The sequence below is a fragment of the Cucurbita pepo genome, chromosome 9, assembly GCF_057944985.1.
Source record: "Cucurbita pepo subsp. pepo isolate OVF chromosome 9, ASM5794498v1, whole genome shotgun sequence".
NCBI lineage: Eukaryota > Viridiplantae > Streptophyta > Magnoliopsida > Cucurbitales > Cucurbitaceae > Cucurbita > Cucurbita pepo.
In genome coordinates this window covers 1,352,400-1,371,803 of record NC_141806.1, presented here as the reverse complement: position 1 = coordinate 1,371,803, position 19,404 = coordinate 1,352,400, and the positions used below count along the sequence as shown (strand labels likewise).

The following is a 19,404-nucleotide window of genomic DNA, read 5'->3' as shown; positions in this document are numbered from 1 at the left end:
AGTGTTTTACTCTTGTATTTCTAGGAAGTATGACGTTTCAAAAATATCATGTCTAGGTCTGTCATACATGAAATGCCTCAAAATGTACTATAGCGGGATACGACTAATTGTCAATTTCTCCCTATCCAAGGTTATATACAGTAAGCCGTTGTTATTTTCTCTATTGCTTGCTTATATAACGTCTCTTTCAAAAATCTCTCTTTCGAAAATCTCTCTCTGCCCTCACTTTCTAAAACCTTCTCTTAAAACCGAGGCCAGAGGCTCGAGCATACGTCGCTTGGCTATAGGCGACGAAATAACGAATTGGCTTAGCTCACATGTCGTTGGAAAGTGAGTGCCGCACAATCGCAAGTCCACTGCCATTAAAAGTGCGATTGTGACAAGTGGTATCAGAGCCAATTCGTTCGGATTGTGAGTGCCAGCAAAGACACTAGACCTTGAAGGGGGTGGATCCTAAAATATTAATTAACCATTAATTAACTTAAAATTAATAAATAAACATGACTATCATTTTTTTATTCACTTTAAAATTATGAAATGAAATCTATAATAATTTAAAATATAAATTTTTTTTTTTTTTTTTGGTATTTGTTGAGGATGCATGAGTATCAGGCAAAACTCGTGGCCACGTGGCGAAATTCAATTTTTTCGTGTCAACTGTTATTTTATGCTTCATTAAATCACCAAGAAAATCCAACAATATCGATATATCCTTAATGCAATTCCTTTATTTTTCAACAAATAAGTCGGTATAATTAAATTTTCAAATATTTTGGCCCAAAATTTTAATTAAATTTATGTAATTTTTATTTATTTATTAACATATTATTCTTATTTTAACAATTCAAAAATTATTCTATTTTTATTTATTAAAATGAATTAAATTTTTATACCTCATATAAATATATTTTCAAATTTTAGCGAGAAAAATTTGATTTTTTTTTTTAATAACTAATTTTAAGATTTATTGAAAGTATACGGAAAAATTAAAATAAAATAATTTAAAATTAAAGAAATGAAAATATGGATGTGCAAGGATTTGGGTTGGGGTAAGTTAATAAATGGCCACAATAATTTATATTATTGAAATGAATTATGAGTGGTACATTTCAATGATATTTACTGTCTGCTGCCTGCTACCTAGCCTGCTGCTACTGCTACTGCTTAGCTAGCCAGTCTCCTCGGCTACAGTTTCAACTAAACTCAAACAATCAATTTTCATTCGGGCCCCAGCGTCCTCCCTTATACACCACTTTGTGACCATCTTTCTTCGGAACTCAATCTCATCACTCGGTGTCTGATTCTGATATCATTTGTAACAGGCTAAGTCCACTACTAGTAGATATTGTCTTTTTTAGATTTTCTCTTTTGGGTTTTCCCTGAAGGCTTTTAAAATGCGTATACTCGTGTAAAGAATGCATTTTTGTGAGATCTCGTTTATGATTTGAACCGTGAGGAGATGTTTTTGATGACCCATTTGTGATTTTAGCTTTGGAATGCTTAAAGTTTCAAACTTTAATTATTGGATTCTCATTGAGCTTCACACATTTAGGTTATGTCAGTAAAGTGATAATATAGATAACAAAATATTTAACCCTTGGGTGTCTTTTTATGATAGGATAGCAAAAGGGTTTGTGATTCAATGAAAGTTGGAGGCTGAAAGTTAAGAGATTTATAACTTTTTTGATAAAGGGAGGTGAAAATTTGAGATGAATTCAGATTCAAAACATGAGAAAAACAATATTATTTTATTCATATAATGGTTTTGGTGCGCAGCTGCAGCAGCAGCAGCCGTGGTTTAATGATCAAGAGCGCTCATTTTCATGCAAGTCTTGTTATAAATGCACAAAGCTTTACCATTGTGGCTTCCCTTTCACCCATTTCTTTGAATATATTTACACACTCCCTCTCTCTCTGTTGCTATAAAATCTTCCTTTTTCTGTGTGAGCATCTCTGTGAGGCGCGACAGAAGCAGGGGCTGAGAGGCTCTGAGCTGAAAACTGAAAAGGGGGTTCGAACATAAAGGCGAAATTCAATGGAGTTTATTTGAAGAACAGTTTGAATGAGCTATGGAGTACTGAAAATGGTACATTATCTGAAATGGGTATCTTTCTTTTGCTCCTTTTGGTGCCGTTTTCCTTTGCTTCTTCTGCTCACTCACTGACTTAGGGCTTTGAACGTCTATTTATTGTGCTGAAATCAATGCCCTCTTCTTTGTTTTTATCAGTTGACTGCTCTTCTGCTTCTCTTTGAACTGTCGTTTTTAGCTTCTCTTGCCTTTTGGGGGCTTGGGAAATGGTAGCTTCATAAATAATGTCTTCGTTGCTTCATTTTTATGCTCCCTTCTGGGTTTGTTTTGTTCTTTCAGTCTCAAGCTTCACATTCTTCCACCACCGTCTCTGATTTCTTGAATTGGGTGCGTTTGTTTAAGGCTATTTCTTGTCAAAACCCCATAGATTCTGCTTGGTGTGAGTAGCAATTGTAAAGGTTTGGTGGCTTATACGTCTAATGGATATTGGCGGCGGAGATGAATTTAGAGTAGTAAGTAGCCCACAGGATTGTATGTCTTTGGATATGGCTGGTTGTTCTTCTTCCACTGCTCATGTGGTTGAGTCATTTAGCTCTACCATTTGGGAACAAGCAGCTAATTCTCAAAACTTGGGACTCCTCGAAGAACATAACATATGTAGAACTTCAAACGACATAGCAATTAACAAGACCATTGGCTGTCCTGTTCCTTTGAGCAGTGACAATGACAAAACACTTGATATCAGCTGGAGCTTGTCCAATAATATGTTGAAAGGGGGAGGTTACCTTAATGCAATCCCGCCGAGCTTATCTCAACTTCCAGCTGATTCTTCGTTTATTGAGCGTGCAGCCAGGTTCTCCTGGTTTAGTGGTGGAAATTTTGGTGATGTTATTGGCCATTTTGATATTCCTGAGCCTATGGACGTTTTTTCTAGAGGTATGGGAGTAGTAATGCCTGAGAGACAGGTGGATGTTCCTAGACGAAACGGGTTAGGTTCGGTATCTCGAGCTGGAGGACGATTCCAAGGAAATACGGTTAATAGTGAAGCTTCCAAGCCTGTTTCTTTGCATAATGCAGCACATGGAAGCCTTTTGAAATTGGACGATTGTTGTAAACATGCTGTTGATGGTTCTGCTAATGAATCTGATGAAGCTGAGGTTAGCGGTGGCGATGGTTCGGGTGAGCCATGCACGTTAGAGGTTGCAGGTAAGGAAGTTTCTGCTAAGGGCCTCGCTGCAAAGAAAAGGAAAAGGAGTGGACAGGTACTAATTAATGGTTCTTGTTCTTTTTCGCCCGTTCGTGTTGGTGAGGAGAGTTTATCGATAATTAGCTCGTTAGTTTTGAATCTTTGCTGTCCTTTATTTTGAGTAGAAGGCTGAACTTGATCAAGTCAATGGACCTCTGCAACAAACTAAGGATAATACTGAATCTCAGCTAAAGGGAGATCAAAACCCGAGCTCGACCGCAAACAAGGGTACAGTAAAGCACGGTAAACAGGCGTCTCAACCTTTAGATCCACCAAAGGAAGAGTATATTCATGTTCGAGCTCGAAGAGGCCAGGCGACAAACAGCCATAGTCTTGCAGAAAGGGTAATTTATATTGCATTTACTCTTCCAAAGCATATTAGAGTAACTTTTCTATGCTGACTTTGAGTTCTAATACAGGCAAGGAGGGAGAAAATCAGTGAGAGGATGAAATTTCTTCAAGAACTAGTGCCTGGTTGCAGCAAGGTTTGATGGTTAAATTTGTACGTTAGACAGTCGAATCACATCGATATCTATGTTCACACGATTAAAGTATTCTTTTTCAGGTGACTGGGAAGGCAGTGATGCTCGATGAGATCATTAACTATGTTCAGTCTCTGCAACGACAAGTTGAGGTACGAAAATCCGTTTATATGCTTCACAGCTTTAGTATATTCTCGAGATAGATATCTTTTCTGTTGGTCTTTATGAGATTTCTCTGAACCTTGAGGAAGTTGGTAACATATACTTCTTCTGAGATCCCACATCGGTTGGAGAGAGGAACGAAGCATACCTTATAAGGGTGTGGAAACCTCTCCCTAATAGACGCGTTTTAAAACCGTGAGGCTGACGGCGATATGTAGCGGGTCAAAATGGAAAATATCTGTTAGCGGTGGGCTTGGGCTGTTACAAATGGTATCAGAGCCAGTCATTGAGCGGTGTGCCAGCGAGAACGCTGGGCCCCAAGGAGGGTGGATTGTAAGATCCCACATCGGTTGGAGAGGGGAACAAAGAATACCTTATAAGGGTACGGAAACCTCTCCCTAACAGACACGTTTTAAAACTGTGAGACTGACGGTGATATGTAACATATACTTCTTCTAAGATCCCACATCGGTTGGAGAGAGGAACAAAGCATCCCAAGGTGTGGAAACCTCTCCCTAATAGACATGTTTTAAAATCGTGAGGCTGACGGCGATACGTAGCGGGTCAAAACGGACAATATCTGTTAGTGGTGGGCATGGGCTGTTACAAATGGTATCAGAGCCAGTCACCGAGCGGTGTGCCAGCGAGGACGCTGGGCCCTCAAAGAGGGTGGATTGTAAGATCCCACATCGGTTGGAGAGGGGAACGAAGCATACCTTATAAGGGTGTGGAAACCTCTCCCCAATATACGCATTTTAAAACCGTGAGGCTGACGGTGATACGTAGCGGGTCAAAACGGACAATATCTGTTAGCGGTGGACTTGGGCGGTTACAAATGGTATCAGAGCCAGTCACCGAGCGGTGTGCCAGTGAGGATGCTGGGCCCTCAAAGAGGGTGGATTGTGAGATCCCACATCGGATGGAGAAGGGAACGAGCATACCTTATAAGGGTGTGAAAACCTTTCTCTAATAGACGCGTTTTAAAACCATGAAGCTGACGGCGATACGTAATGAGTCAAAGCGGACAATATCTGTTAGCGGCAAGCTTGAGCTGTTACACTTCTGATCTCGAAATCTTTGTTTAAACATCCATGGCATTTGCAGTTTTTATCAATGAAACTCGCTACCGTCAATCCAAGGTTGGATATTAACATCGATGAACTTCTAGAGAAAGATGTAAGTGCGAGTTCGAGTTCGTAAGGAAATCAGATCACGAATGTTCTGGCTCTAACACATAATTTTCTCTTAGATTCTTCAATCTCGAGCTGGTCCCTCGTCGACATTGGGATTTTCTTCACATATGCCCGTTGCTTGTCCCCCGCCTCATGTCTCTCATCGTGGACTTATCCCAGTCAGTTTCCCTGCCATAGCGAGCTCGGAGACGTTAAGAAGAAGCACAATAAGTTCCCAGATGATGCCGAGGTCCGGGGTATTTAAGGAGCCGACTCAGGTAGCACCTTAATTACCTTAATGAATGAAAATTTTATGCATGTTTATCAATAAATGTATAAAAAGTTGTGTCTACAGATCAAGAACATGTGGGATGGTGAACTCCATAACATTGTGCAGATGAGCTTTGGGATGTCCACTGCCCCTAATGGTTTAGCAGCTGAAGGTACAACAATCGCTACTCCTTACGATATCGACATCGAAAACGCTATCATAAAGTCCTTGAACTGAGACATAAATTGGTCTGTTCTTGCAGGATCTGATTCACCAGGCAATACAAAAGTTGAACAACACTGAAATGTCTTTTTAAATGCCATGAACCATTTCTGCTTCATGTACAGGTGCATTACTATTAGTACTATACGAGATACTTCGCCACGAACTATTTCTACTTCGTGGTAGTGCGAAACATACCATTACCGTACTTGAAGCTGTGATACTCGAGCTGGTAACCGAGGCAGAACATCAGCTCCCGAGTCCCGACAATCGCCAAGAACTCAATGACCTGATAGAGAAGCAGTTTATGTTCTTGTTGGTTCGGATTCTAGGTGAGTGCTTGCCTTGGTCAATGTATAGAGGCCGATGTCTGGAAACCGAGGAACAGCTGATAAACACAGCTGATAGTGTCTGAGCTGAAGTGGGTTGGGTGTAATTTTTACAATTCTGTAGAGGGAACAACTTGTTTAGTGTTAAAGGATTTGAGTTTTGAAGTTGAGATCAACGAAATGTCTGTATCTTAGTAAAGAACTTGATGGGTTTGTTATTACTGCTTTTCTTCTGCATCAAGCATGAAAGAATCTTTGGCTTTCATGGTGGATAGTCGTTCGGTCCGTTGCTTGAATGAAGACACTCGATTGACCCGACTTTCTCAAATGCCCACCGTTGGCCTTGATCCTTTCTGGGTTTGGATTTTGTGCTTCGTTTCCGTGCTTCTTTCTGTGTCCTGATGTCATTTACTGTCATGTTTTCAATTTGTTCTGGTTCGATGTAACCTTCCAAAACCATGTCTTGTACGTGGTCGTAGATTCGAATCTTTCACTCGTGAGGATTGTTGTTATCATGCTTAAGTCGATAACGATATAAAAGATGTTGTGAATAGAGGAAGTCGATAACGATATAAAAGAATCTTTGGCTTTCATGGTGGATGGAGGAAGTCGTTCGGTCCGTTGCTTGAATGAAGACACCCGATTGGCCCAACTCTCCCAAATGCCCACCGTCTGCCCTGATTCTTTCTGGGTTTGGATTTTGCGCATCATTTCTGTGATTCTTTTTGTGTCCTGATGTCATTTATTGTCATGTCTTAGATATGTTCTGGTTTGGTATAACCCTCCAAAACTATGACCTATATGTGGTCGTAGATTCAAGTCTTTCACTCGTAATGATTTTTGTTATCATGCTTAAGTCGATAACCATATAAAAGATGGTGTGAAGTGAGTTAGGACACGAAAATATTTTATAGATTAAAATATCATTTTGGTCTCTGTACTTTCAAATATCTAAATTTAGTTAATCTACTTGATGTAGATGTGGTCGGTTTTGAATTAATTTTTATCAAAATTGGTAAAATATTAATAATAAATTTTGTTTAAAAAAAAAAAAAAAAAAAAACTCAAAATGTTAATATATTTTTAGCGGGAAGGTTAACAAAGGTTGCATTATTTATTTGAAGAAATGATTAAATCTGGGTCCGAGACATGGGCGTTCGAAGTAGCGCGCATTGGATCAATGGACTTGGACTGGGCTTGGTGCCGGATCTTGCGAGCGGAAAAATGAGTTTGGAGCGCTAATGGTCGACAGTCCAAAGGAATTCGGGTAATTCTTCTTCGGATTAGTACCTTTTGCTTTTGATTGTTGGAGAACTGTTAATCTAATCGCAACGCTCTTTCCCGCCAAGTTCTTTTCTTTTTTGGGGGGTTTTTTTAGAAGGGAATATGTCCTGTTCATCAAATCACTACGCTGCTGTGCTTAAGTTTTGCTGCGAAGCTCGGAATCAGGCTCATGTTAAGAAGCTTCACTGCCGCATCATCAGGACTGTACCTAATCCAGAAACCTTTCTGTTTAATAATCTCGTCAATACCTACGGGAAACTTGGCAACTTGAAGAATGCACGGAATGTGTTCGATCAAATTCCTCACCCAAACCTTTTTTCATGGAACACGCTGCTTTCGGCGTACTCAAAATTGGGTCACCTCCACGAGATGCAAGAGGTCTTCAATCGCATGCCGACGCATGATGTGGTCTCTTGGAACTCGCTTCTCTCGGGGTATGCGGGTAGTAATTTTGTTTCCGAATCGGTTAGAGTTTATAACATGATGTTAGAGGAAGGGTCGGTGAACTTGAATAGGATTACATTCTCTACTATGCTAATACTCTCGTCTAATCGAGGATTTGTTGAATTGGGTCGGCAGATTCATGGGCAAATTTTTAAATTTGGTTATCAATCGTATCAGTTTGTTGGCAGTCCTTTGGTAGATATGTACTCGAAAACGGGATGCATCAATGATGCAAAACGGATTTTTGAAGAGATGCCTGAGAAGAATACAGTTGTGTACAATACTATGATCACTGGTCTTTTGCGGTGTGGATTTATCATCGAAGCTGATCAATTGTTTCACAAAATGCCAGAAAAAGATTCTATTTCATGGACAACAATCATAACTGGACTAACCCAAAATGGTTTGTTCAAAGAAGCAATCCACAAGTTTGGAGAAATGAGAACAGAAGGTTTGGGCATGGATCAGTTCACTTTTGGGAGTGTGTTGACTGCTTGTGGCGGTGTTCTGGCACTAGGTGAAGGTAAGCAAATTCACGCCTATATTATTAGGACTGATTATCAAGATAACATCTTCGTAGGAAGTGCTCTAGTTGATATGTATTGCAAGTGTCGGAATGTAAAATATGCGGAAGCAGTGTTTAGAAAAATGAGGCACAAGAATGTAATATCATGGACAGCAATGCTGGTTGGTTATGGCCAGAATGGTTACAGTGAAGAAGCTGTTAGGATTTTTCGTGATATGCAGAGAAATGATATTCATCCTGATGATTTTACACTAGGGAGTGTAATTAGCTCATGTGCAAACCTCGCAAGCCTAGAAGAGGGAGCCCAGTTTCATGCCCAAGCTTTAGCTACTGGTTTAATTGGTTTTCTTACGGTTTCAAATGCTTTTGTCACTCTATATGGTAAATGTGGAAGCATAAAATATGCCCACCAGTTGTTTCATGAAATGAAAATCAGGGATGAAGTTTCTTGGACAGCTTTAATCTCAGGTTATGCACAATTTGGAAAAGCCAATGAAACAATATCTTTGTTCGAAACAATGTTGGCCCATGGTTTGGTACCTGATGGAATTACTTTCATTGGAGTTCTATCAGCTTGTAGTAGAGCAGGTTTAGTGGAGAAAGGTTATCATTATTTTGAATGTATGGTAAAAGAACATGGAATTACGCCAATCCCTGATCACTATACATGCATGATTGATCTTCTTAGCCGAGCTGGGAGATTAGAAGAAGCAAAAAACTTTATTAATCAGATGCCTTTCAGTCCTGATGCTATCGGTTGGGCAACATTGCTGAGTTCTTGTAGACTTAATGGGAATTTGGAAATTGGAAAATGGGCTGCTGAGTCTCTTTATGAACTAGAGCCACAGAACCCTGCTAGCTATGTTTTATTATCAAGCATTTATGCTGCAAAAGGAAAATGGGATGATGTAGCAAAATTGAGGAAAGGAATGAGAGAAAAGGGCGTAAAAAAGGAACCAGGATACAGTTGGATCAAATATAAAAACAAAGTGCATATTTTCTCCGCAGATGACAGGTCGAGTCCATTTTCAGATCAGATATATGCCAAGTTGGAAAGTTTGTACCAAAAAATGATTGATGAAGGGTATGTGCCCAATATGAGTTTTGTTCTCCATGATGTTGAGAAGTCGGAGAAGATTAATATGCTTAATCATCATAGTGAAAAACTTGCTATTGCCTTTGGTTTGATATTTATACCTGATGGCCTTCAAATACGAGTTGTAAAAAATCTCAGGGTCTGTGGAGATTGCCACAATGCCACGAAGTACATTTCTAAGATCACCCAGAGAGAGATACTTGTAAGGGATGCAGTCCGTTTCCATTTGTTCAAGGATGGAGTGTGTTCATGTGGGGATTTCTGGTAGCTTTTTTTCTAATCTAAAACCTCACTCGAAGATGTTGAAACCTCAGAATTGTTATGCAAGTAACAAACTCAGTTTTATGCGAGTGTGAGACCTACCATCCATCTCGAATGTGTAGAATTGTTGTGCCATATTTTATGTTATGAGCCATGAGTTTCACGCCGTTCAGTAAATCTGGAAGTGGTATTGAAATGAATTCATCTGATAAATATTGGAAATACTTCTAGCTCGTGTAAAATCTGATGGTTGCTTTAAATGATGGAGGCCAAGTGCTCTATTTCGGCTGCAAGCCTGCATGTAGGATGGCGACACAACTATTTGATCTGTGTTTCTTAAGTGGTTTTGACACCTTTTCTGCCGATTGATTCCCATGAGGAAATGGGTTTGGAACAGGCCATTCTTTGCTGCATCTCCACAGAAGATTATTTACAATAATTCAGGAAACAACTTCCCTCACTTTTCACTCTTGTTCTCAAGGTAATATTTAATGAAGTTATATTTTTCTCAAACATCATTTTTCCTTCGTTAAAGGTCGAATATGATTGATGCACAATTGTTTGGAATTGTGATATTCTTCCCAATTGATATTTTGTTTCTTAGACACTTGTAGCTTCTTAGTGGGTTATTGTCTTGTTGTATTGTACCTTTCCTTTACTCATAAGTTTTTTTCTTCAATAAAGACGCTTTTATCCGTTCCTCCATTACTGAAGGTTTTAGAATAATGCATAGCAGTATGTTGCAAAGTATTCCTGGGTTCCCCTGTTAATTATCAGAGCAGAAATTGCTTTCAAACTAAACCCGGTAGGTACACATGAAGTTGTCAAATGATAAGAACAAGCATAGCAATCATTAAAGCTCTTCTGTACAACACAGCCAGGCCAGATAAATTAATTAAAGCACATCTGAGAAAAAGGAACGATGAAAGATGGCAACATTTCTTATATGTTGTTGAAAGTATCAACTGCGAACCATATAGAAACTCCAGATGAGAATTTGTAGTACACTAGGGATAAACTTCGGTTATCTTATTGGGATGTTTCGATGGATGACCCTGGAACTTGTGATTGGCTCTGTATCATGTGAAAGAATAGGTGATTACAATATGATCTTAATACTGGATAGAAGGTTAGAGACAGCAGCAAGAGTTACCTGTAATTTTGTACAGATGTTAATTACTTCAGAAAGAGGTGCCCAGTCCCCAAAGTTCCGCTCAATAAACTGGTAAGCAATACCACTCTTCGCTGTGCCAAGAATGAACAGACCACCCTTAATTTCTCCTTCTCCGTTGAAGTTTTGCTTCACTCCCATAGCTTTTGCACGCTTATAATTTGCTATGGCTCGAGGGTTGAAAAGAAATCCAGATAGGAATTTGTCCTTCATTAATTTGCCACCACCTAGGGCTTTGAAGAATCCTCTACCATGGTCAAAGATTACAGTGCCTCCCCAGTACCTGGGCCAGAAGTCCTTCACCTGCATCACCACAATTTCAGCCAAACAGATTTGATGGGTAGAAGGAGCTTGAAGTTTTATGAATACCTCCGATTCTATGTGTTCGTGAATTACAGCAAATAGTTGAAATCCCAGTGCATCAAATACCGGTTTTCTGGTATATAGCTGGTGAGCTTCTGCTCTGCACATGATGCACCTGTTTTCAAACTCAGAGATTTAAGTTATCACTTTCCCTCTAGATGGCTCAAACACCATTAACAATATAGAAAGGTGACACAAAACACATCTACAGGAGCTAGGGAGTCTCTTTTCGTTTGTGCCTTTTAAGTTTATGTGTCAAAAGCTAGTGGTCTGCAACTTAAAGTCAGGTCTAGAAGAAACATGTTTAAACTTACCCAGGACGTCTAATACAGAGGATTATGGCAGGCTTATTCTGCCATAGTGCTGAAGCTTTCATTGGGGGAGTCTTAGTTTTCACCAAACGCTCCATTCCAATCTTATACTCGGGAGTTAATTTCTGAATGGAGATGTTTTCAATGGCAGAATAAGGAGCAACTTTGTCAACAATAGGAGGAGGTTGCACACAAGCGCAGGCCCTATGGCCGGCTGGTTCTGCTGCAACAATCCCCTTGAATACATATCCTTCTTCAATCTTGAAATCGCTCAGAGCTTCCTCAACTTTTCTGTCCTGAAATGTTCGGCTTCTCATACTCTGCATCCGCTTTGAGCTGTTAGACTGATAAGTCCTTTTGATGCTGGTAGATGGAGAAGGTGCATCAGACTTTTTGGTCAAGGGATCCGCACATGAACTGTTTCTGTCCTTGAAACGTGCTATGTGGCCTCTCTTCATATGGAATTGAGCTGTTAAATCTTCAACGCTCAAGCTTAGAAGTTCGGGCAAACACTTCCCTGAGGACTCTAGCCTGTCCCCATACTGCATCAGAGATCTGTCATGCAGGTAAGTTCTGATCTCCACTGCTTCCTGTCATAACAAAATGAAGGGCCTATGAATTGTTCAAAAGGCTTTTGATAAGCTATGCAAATTCATTACTTATATGAAATATATGCATGTTTCTACTTACAGAAATCAAGACAGACATAGACATCTGAAATTGCTTATATTGTTGGAGTGTGTTTCTGTATTAGAACAAGAAAAAGTACTGATTACCAACCTTTTGTTGTTGTGTCATCTTTATGGCATCCATATCCTCAGAATTCATAACCTTCAAGGTTGGTACATCATCCCAGCCTTCTTCCAGCAAAGTTGGAAGCAGATCCTTGAGAACCCCATTCCCCACAAAATCCTCCACAGAGAAAGAAGCCATTTTCTTCAGAGGAAGATTAATGATTCCAGCTGCTAGACACTCCCAGGATATAAATATTGTTAGTCTTACAAACTTATCCTAGTAGACTGTTTTGCCTTTGTAAGCAACAAGATCGACATGGGAATTTGACTTTATATAGAGGAGAGTTCATAATGTGAACAAAGAACTCACCTGGATATCGAGAAAAGATCAATTTTGAGAGTTATTCAACTTTGAACAGTTCTACTTTAGGTGGGTTTTCTTTTTCACCACCCTGTCTTATCTAGAGACAAGGAACAAAATAGTGTGGTGCATTTGATTTCGTCAATATCAAAGGGTTTTTTTTAGAACTGTTCTTGATGCTGTCATATTCATTTCCTTAGAGAGGCTCTACAAATATTGCCCAAGTGAATGATGAAAAGGACTGTCAAATCTTGAATATCAAGAAAAGGGATATCCCAGCGAAATGAGAACGAGTCAGCAGGCACCTCTAAAAGACACGATGATGGGAAAATCATCAGAGATTGGATGGAAAGGATGGAAGCCTTTCCAACTGCTACGGCCAAACCGAAGCACTTTTACAAAGAACACGACAGAGATTACTAGAAATTAATACAAAGAAAGAGGTGGTGGTTGCAATGGGTCGCTATTGCCGGCCTTACGCCTGCTCTGTTATGTTATTATCTGGTACAGATGAAGTTGAAAATGCAGGTTTTCAGGCTTTGGTCAAGCAAGGTGACATCCAAATGTTTTGTTTGTTTAATATTCATTACAAGCCTAAGATAACTATTTTTAAATCTTAAGTATTTTTTTTTGGTGATTATTCTAGCCAGAACGGGTATGGATTCAAAACACAAATACGACAACAAACTTAGTAACACGTTATTTCTTAAAAAATTTAGAAGTGGGGTCATAAAAATGAAACATGTATTAAAATATATAAACACATATCTCTACATGAATGAAATTCAAGGCAAATAGTTGGGTAGAGGAAAGGTTCCTTTTTCTAGGGTGCCTCGGAAACAGATTCAGTGGAGACGGGGTGCGTGACTACGAATCATGGTGTCGGGGGTTCGAATCCATCCTCACTCACAACCGGCTAAAAATGGTAGGACTTTTCCTTCTACGATTATGCATTTATATGCTTCAAAAAAGTGTGTTTGATGTATTTTGCTTCAAGACATATTTGACAAATATTGAACTCATGGACTTAGGACTTAGTATAGCTCGAGTCTAACACATGTCTATCATACTAACAGGTGTGTATATGATCCGACCAGTATTGAAATGCTCAAGTGGTGTAAAACACAAACTAAAAGGTTCATGTTTCTTAGGGATTATCGTTAGATCTGATTTTAAAATAAACGAAGTTTTTCCTTTTAAAATTATGATCTTCGCCTTGATTAATATATCCAGACATGCTGCAAGCAAGATGACGTTGAAGAGAAAAGGTCAGCCTTCTCCCTTTTATTTGGGTTCTAGTTCGGCATGCATATGCCGATTGTTCGTACAAATTTACCTCAAATTATTATGAATTCATTTCCATCTTGTTCGAAGGACACCCTTTTGATCGCACGATGATATATTGTAGGTGATGTCTGAAGTTACCCAGCTTCGCAAACGCAGCCAGCAGCTTATTTCGAGGAGCTACGAACTGGGTAAACTTACTTTTTCCTTCTCATTTGTACAGTGTCAATATACACTAATCATAGAGTATAGTTAGGAGAAGAGAAATTTGGTACCATATTCAAATGGGTCAATATCTTCTCAGCTATCTGCCTTGTTTCGCTGCTCCCTTGATGTGAAGCAGCCGCCAATATTGCAGGCAATGATCTGTCCTGTGATATATTGGAAAGTGAGACTTCCCCACCTTTGAGCAAGAACTTCTCTATCAACCAGAAGGATTTATGCCATAGAGATTCTTGCTTGTGCATTCTCACCACATTCAGGACATGCTTTATTGTGTCAAATTCGTTTAGTAGGCTCACACTTCTGTCCACATCCACTTCGTCATCCACAAGCGTACAAATGGCTGACAGAGCTGCCTCAGCTACCTCTTCCTTCTCATTGTCTAAACACCTCAATAGCCTTTCAATTGCTTTTGCATTTACTAAACAGAATGTGTTTTGTGAAGAGCAAGCCCCTTTATGAACTGGGCATACTCGTAACTGACCCTTCTTTGATGAACCTAGCGATAGAAGCTTGGGTATGTGGAGAAATTTTATGACCCTTTTTCTTTTAGTGTCTAGGGGCTTTGATAGACTCATGGATGCTGATGAGAGTTTCTCCAACCCAATGGCGGATAGCTTTTGAACTTCATCACTTGATGTTTGCGCCAGCAGGTTAGTAAATACTGATGTAAAATTGTGAAATTTTGCTATAAACAACATTTGTGGATCATGAAGTGTTGATGTGAATCTGACAAGAATCCCCACCGAACCCTCTAGCAAAGTACTTGCATACCTGTTCATTCCCATTCCACCGCTCGGTATTTGATCGATTGTTTCCATGATCTTGGACACAATGTTCTTCTTCACAAGAACGGTGTTTAGAGCCAGGCTCTGGTGAGGTAGTTTTGCTAAGAATGTTGCTGAAAGTGCCTGCCTCTCTGTGACTTGGTCTGTCCAAGTAATGCTACTGATAAGATTCTCCACTTGATCACTGGTTTCACAGAGTCTTTCTGCCATTGTGAAGCCCATGTAAGGGCACAGTGATATAAGCAGTTTTATTGCCACAATTCCAAGTTCTTCATCTGGGCTATTGAGGAACTCTATGAGGGTATCACAAGCTTCAGTGCTTTTTACCCCTGAAACAATGGTGTCCATTGCTTTTGGAGATTTTGTCAAGCATAATAGTATTCTAATGAGGCTCTTGCTAAATTCATCTGGGGTCGAGATATCGAGCAAGTCGATGATGTTGTAGACTATATAATCTGAGCTCATAGTGGAGCCATGAGCATTAACTTGAAGTGTCTCAAGATCGAGACTGGACTCGCATATATTTGCCAGAATTTCAGCTGCTTCTGTTTTTGGATCATTAAGTTCATCACAGATGATACGAGTGAAAATCTCTTCAGCCATGACTTGTACAGTTCCAGCTTTTGCAAGTATTTCACCATTAGGTCTGTGAGATGAAATTTGCAATAAAGCTTTAAATGCCGCATTTCGGACAAGTGTATCTCCTTCGTGCACCATATCGACAAGAGCTGGAGAGGCCTTCTCAGCTACATATGCCATACAATCTTGTATAATAACAATCTCCCCAAGATAGCTTGCCATTTCTATTCTCATCCACTCATTACCTGTATTTAAATTACGTAATTGTTTTGAAATTGCCCCTATTTACTTGCTTCGAGTTTAAATGCAACAAAAACAATATTAAATTCTGAGGTGAAGTGTGTTGAGGATTATTGAAAGGAGTAGTCCCACATTGGCTAATTAAGAGGAAGATCATGAGTTTATAAGTAAGGAACACCATCTCCATTGGTACGAGGTCTTTCGGGGAAACCAAAAGTAAAGCCATGAGAGCTTATGCTCAAAATGGACAATATCATACCATAGTGGAGAGTCGTGGTTCCTAACATGGTATCAGAGCTATGCCCTTAACTTAGTCATGCTAATCGAATCCTCAAGTGTCGAACAAAGAAGTTGGTAGCCTTGAAAGTGTAGTCAAAAGTGATTCAAGTATCGAACAAGGGGTGTACTTTGTTCGAGGGCTCCAAAGAAGGATCCGAGCCTCGATTAAGCGGAGGCTATTCGAAGGCTCCATATGCCTCAAGGGAGGCTATATGGTGTACTTTGTTCGAGGGAAGGATTATTGAGGATTATTGAAATGAGTAGTCCCACGTTAGCTAATTAAGAGGAAGATCATGAGTTTATAAATAAGGAAACTATCACCATTGGTATGAGGCCTTTTGGGGAAACCAAAAGCAAGGCCATGAGAGCTTATGCTCAAAGTGGTTAATATCATTCCATTATGGAGGTCATGGTTTCTAACAAAGTGTGATCGTTGAATTAGCAACCAATTTCCATGCTACCTGTTATGTACATTTAATGATTTTTAAGTTGGGAGCGTGAGAATTTTACACTTACCTTCAGTAAGATGCCTTACTAGGGGCTCCATGAGTCCATATTCTGCCATGAGCTTGATATTAGTTGGAGATGTCTCTAAGTTTCTCAAGGTTTCATCTGCCTTTTCTGAAGCAAATTCATCAGACCTATCGTCCTTCATAACGATCAGCATCGAAATCCCCCCAGTTACTGAACCAATTTGATCAGTCAATGACTGTGTTCTTGAAAGCTCATGCAACAGAAGCAAAGATGTGTTCCGGATTGACCTGTGACCACTTGATAGTAGATTGACCATTCTTGACATGTCCAATTGGTTACAGATTATCTTCTGCATAATAAGAAATAGTAAAAGATGTGTCCAAACTTCTGCACTTTTGTTTGTTTTATATAATAATAAGACAGTTGTAGTGAATTTGAACCTTGTTGTCTTCATTGATTTCTGCCATTTGATGCAATAACTCAAGAAGTGCATATCTAACATCTTTGTTTCTGTACTCCAGACACTTGACGAGCAAAGGCAACATGTCAAAATTGAATATCCGTTCTATGTTGAACTGCTTTCCTTTGCTGATGCTCGACAGGTCTTTGATTGCCTCGAGCACCATTTCATCTGAACTGGCTAGGGACAGAGCAGCTCGTGCGACTTTGATTGTTGCTATCTCATTACGTTCCTTCCATTTGTCTATTGTAGACTTCAGAGCTCTGTTTGAATTAACAGCTTTGGACACAAGCTTTTGCCCTGTGACTGGGCAGAAAACTTCCTCAGATTCTTCAAACTCTTCAAACCACTCGACGATTGCTTTTCTTTCGTATGTCACTCCCGTTTCAAGGCTAACCGGATCATCCATGATGTCTTTCGTCAACGGACAGATGAAGGTCTCGAAAAGAGGCTCTATGTAGTTAGCTGTCGAGGGTCGTTTTGTCGAAACTTCTGTGACATTTCTATACTTAACAGCTTCACTCAACTCTGACTCAACTGGTGATTGTGTATTGTTTGTGTCCCAGTCCATGTCAATGGGGTATAGATCATTTTCAATAACTTCTGGTTGTTCATCCGACGAAGAAGCTCGCATCTCTTGCTCGTTAATTACGGCTTGAGCTGTGACAATTTTAGAGGATATATTCTGCATCTCATCTGAAAGTGATAGAATAGCCATTTTCACATAATTCTGATCCTCAAAACTATAGGTTGCTACCTTGTTCAAGCATTCACCCATTTGTTTTATCAGCTCTTTTAGTGGATCTATGATGCTAATGGGTTCAGAATCTGAGGCTTGTTGAATGCCTGTCAAGAACTTCTCCAGAAGATCCTTTGCAAGATTGATGCTTTTGTTTAGAGATTGGAGGATTTCATCAAATCTTATTGGGTCTATTGCTTGTAGCTCTATAATGGCCATAGATGCTCGATAAAAGTAGCTTCCAATCTCAATAAAATGTCCATGTTCTTCAGTGCACGTTGTGGAATCTATGATTTTTGAGATGGAAGCTAAGATAAGTTCAGCCATAGACATATTTGGGTTTGTTTTCATGGTGGCCATGTGATTTCCCTTTGAAGAATACACATTTGCTATCATATGCCACTGCTTGCTGGCTTTGATGCAGAATCAGTATCATTCAATAGATACAGAACTTTGGGGATCATACAATCATATGCCAAATCATGCGCAGTTCTTCCAAACTCTTCTGGTTTGAAGAAAGAAAAACTTCAGAGTATGTGTAGAAAAAGCAGATAAGATCAGATGTTTTGTTATGAACAGTGAATACAAAAGTCTGAGATACCTTGATTCAAGCTTGTTGATATCATCCCAAATCACTGTAGATCCTGTTAACTTGAAGCTGCTACTTGCTCAATGATTACCATTGCAGACCAGCTCGCAGGTACTTTTATTGAATCAAATTCCCAAATTGGCACTTATATTGCCTTCGATCGAGTAAACATACGGTTGGCTGTGGGCATATACCTGAAACACAAAGCTGATGGCTCTATCGAGAGGACTCGTCTTGTGGCAAAAGGTATCAGACAAACCTATAGCATGATTATCTCGAGATGTTTTCTCTAGTGGCCAAACTCAAAAAAAATTTATACGAGTCATTCTGTCAGTTGCAGCATAGATCTTGGAGACAACATTAGCTCGATGTCAAAAAGGCCTTTCTTCATGGAGACCTACACGAATTGGTTTCTGTCCGTCCTCCATCTGGGTTTCGAGCTCAAGGGGAGAAAGGGAAAGTTTGAAGGTGAAAAAAGACGATATCTTAACGTGAAGGTTAGTGGATTTAGTTCCTTTATGTAAATGATTTTATATTGTTGGTTGAAAAACTGATAGGGAAGACTAAAGTGTTAGAAAAGAAGACTGGGTCAGATCCAGCGGCAGATTGAATAGAGTAAATTGAGATTTATAATGTTTCTTTACTAGAAGATCACCCAATTAAGAAAATGACAGTTGAATTAATAATTGAGTCCCATGATTCTGTTTTCCTATTGGTAGATTGAATGTGGTTAGAGATCAGTGTAGTTTTCTGGAGATTTGTTCATGGTGTTCTCTCAGAACAAGGTTCGTTTCTTTAAAGTCATTGCAGATTCAGGGATTTCCATGCCATGGATTCTTATCATCTACAGAAAGTTCTTCAGCCTTCAACGTGCTTCAAGTTTCAAGTCAAGGCAGGTTATGGTAAGCAGCCAAATAATGGGAAACTCAACCATCTAGATGAGCAACTAATCTGGGTCAGCCTTGATGCACATGTCCAACAGGAAGTGTAGGCCCTCTTTTTTTATGGGATTCTGTCGCATGATCTGCTGCAAAACGAAAAACACCTTGAATTCTTGCACTCACCATTACTTCTTGAATTCTTGCACTCACCATTACTTTTATAATTCTCGACCTTTAAATGCCCTAATAAATAGGCACAAGTCATTGATTCTAATCCGAGAAAGGTGCTATATTTTCTACAAAACTCCTCCTGTCTTAGTCATTTCTCAAAAAACTCCAAATCATAGGACACGAGTGATAACAGATGAATTATGTTTACAAAACCAACCCTAAAATTTGAAAACC

The 19,404-nt window shown here is 39.5% G+C and overlaps 4 protein-coding genes across 13 annotated transcripts; 2 read left to right on the top strand and 2 right to left on the bottom strand.

The window, feature by feature from the left end:
* Positions 1-1,741: 1,741 nt before the first annotated feature.
* On the top strand, positions 1,742-6,280 carry LOC111802645 (basic helix-loop-helix (bHLH) DNA-binding superfamily protein). Of its 4 annotated transcripts, none has more exons than XM_087126676.1 (9): positions 1,759-2,086; positions 2,369-3,291; positions 3,401-3,619; positions 3,695-3,760; positions 3,841-3,909; positions 5,024-5,095; positions 5,169-5,369; positions 5,435-5,534; positions 5,625-6,280. In XM_087126676.1, exons 2-9 carry the CDS (start codon positions 2,509-2,511, stop codon positions 5,663-5,665), a joined length of 1,551 nt encoding a protein of 516 aa, XP_086982802.1. In that variant the 5' UTR covers positions 1,759-2,086; positions 2,369-2,508; the 3' UTR covers positions 5,666-6,280. The 4 variants fall into 4 exon arrangements, with proteins under 4 accessions (XP_086982805.1, XP_086982802.1, XP_086982803.1 ...); XM_087126677.1 differs by having other exon boundaries at positions 1,759-2,104; XM_087126678.1 differs by having other exon boundaries at positions 1,773-3,291; positions 5,447-5,534.
* A 745-nt stretch (positions 6,281-7,025) lies between these two features.
* On the top strand, positions 7,026-19,303 carry LOC111802647 (pentatricopeptide (PPR) repeat-containing protein). 7 transcript variants are annotated; one of them, XR_015422365.1, is made up of 10 exons: positions 7,026-7,180; positions 7,292-10,005; positions 11,521-11,935; positions 12,062-13,389; positions 13,541-13,732; positions 13,873-13,939; positions 14,524-14,623; positions 16,852-18,364; positions 18,453-18,615; positions 18,920-19,303. XR_015422365.1 is itself a non-coding variant. In XM_023687078.2 (2 exons), exons 1-2 carry the CDS (start codon positions 7,155-7,157, stop codon positions 9,529-9,531), a joined length of 2,295 nt encoding a protein of 764 aa, XP_023542846.1. In that variant the 5' UTR covers positions 7,034-7,154; the 3' UTR covers positions 9,532-10,229. The 7 variants fall into 7 exon arrangements, 1 of the variants encoding a protein (XP_023542846.1); XR_015422362.1 differs by having other exon boundaries at positions 7,034-7,180; positions 7,263-10,005; positions 12,191-13,389; XR_015422364.1 differs by having other exon boundaries at positions 7,034-7,180; positions 7,263-10,005; positions 18,459-18,615.
* Positions 10,346-12,302, bottom strand: LOC111802646 (uncharacterized). The gene is made up of 5 exons (XM_023687082.2): positions 12,150-12,302; positions 11,373-11,959; positions 11,065-11,173; positions 10,678-10,998; positions 10,346-10,598 (listed from the first exon to the last, which is right to left on the bottom strand). The coding sequence occupies exons 1-5, from the start codon at positions 12,300-12,302 to the stop codon at positions 10,554-10,556; spliced, it is 1,215 nt and encodes a 404-aa protein (XP_023542850.1). The 3' UTR covers positions 10,346-10,553.
* Positions 13,933-17,925, bottom strand: LOC111802643 (Armadillo/beta-catenin-like repeat family protein). Its single transcript, XM_023687076.2, has 3 exons — positions 16,771-17,925; positions 16,373-16,679; positions 13,933-15,582 (listed from the first exon to the last, which is right to left on the bottom strand). The coding sequence occupies exons 1-3, from the start codon at positions 17,923-17,925 to the stop codon at positions 13,988-13,990; spliced, it is 3,057 nt and encodes a 1,018-aa protein (XP_023542844.1). The 3' UTR covers positions 13,933-13,987.
* Positions 19,304-19,404: the final 101 nt, after the last annotated feature.

Coding starts and splice junctions, on each gene's coding strand:
- LOC111802645 (XM_087126676.1), top strand. CDS start 2,509: ATGGATATTGGCGGCGGAGATGAATTTAGAGTAGTAAGTAGCCCACAG. Junction 5,370..5,434: donor TATTTAAGGAGCCGACTCAG/GTAGCACCTTAA, acceptor ATGTATAAAAAG/TTGTGTCTACAGATCAAGAA. Junction 5,535..5,624: donor TAATGGTTTAGCAGCTGAAG/GTACAACAATCG, acceptor CTGTTCTTGCAG/GATCTGATTCACCAGGCAAT.
- LOC111802647 (XM_023687078.2), top strand. CDS start 7,155: ATGGTCGACAGTCCAAAGGAATTCGG. Junction 7,181..7,262: donor GACAGTCCAAAGGAATTCGG/GTAATTCTTCTT, acceptor TTTCCCGCCAAG/TTCTTTTCTTTTTTGGGGGG.
- LOC111802646 (XM_023687082.2), bottom strand. CDS start 12,302: ATGGCTTCTTTCTCTGTGGAGGATTTTGTGGGGAATGGGGTTCTCAAG. Junction 11,960..12,149: donor AGATGACACAACAACAAAAG/GTTGGTAATCAG, acceptor TTGTTATGACAG/GAAGCAGTGGAGATCAGAAC. Junction 11,174..11,372: donor CTCTGTATTAGACGTCCTGG/GTAAGTTTAAAC, acceptor GTTTGAAAACAG/GTGCATCATGTGCAGAGCAG.
- LOC111802643 (XM_023687076.2), bottom strand. CDS start 17,925: ATGATAGCAAATGTGTATTCTTCAAAGGGAAATCACATGGCCACCATG. Junction 16,680..16,770: donor AAATCAATGAAGACAACAAG/GTTCAAATTCAC, acceptor CTTATTATGCAG/AAGATAATCTGTAACCAATT. Junction 15,583..16,372: donor AGTAAGGCATCTTACTGAAG/GTAAGTGTAAAA, acceptor ATTTAAATACAG/GTAATGAGTGGATGAGAATA.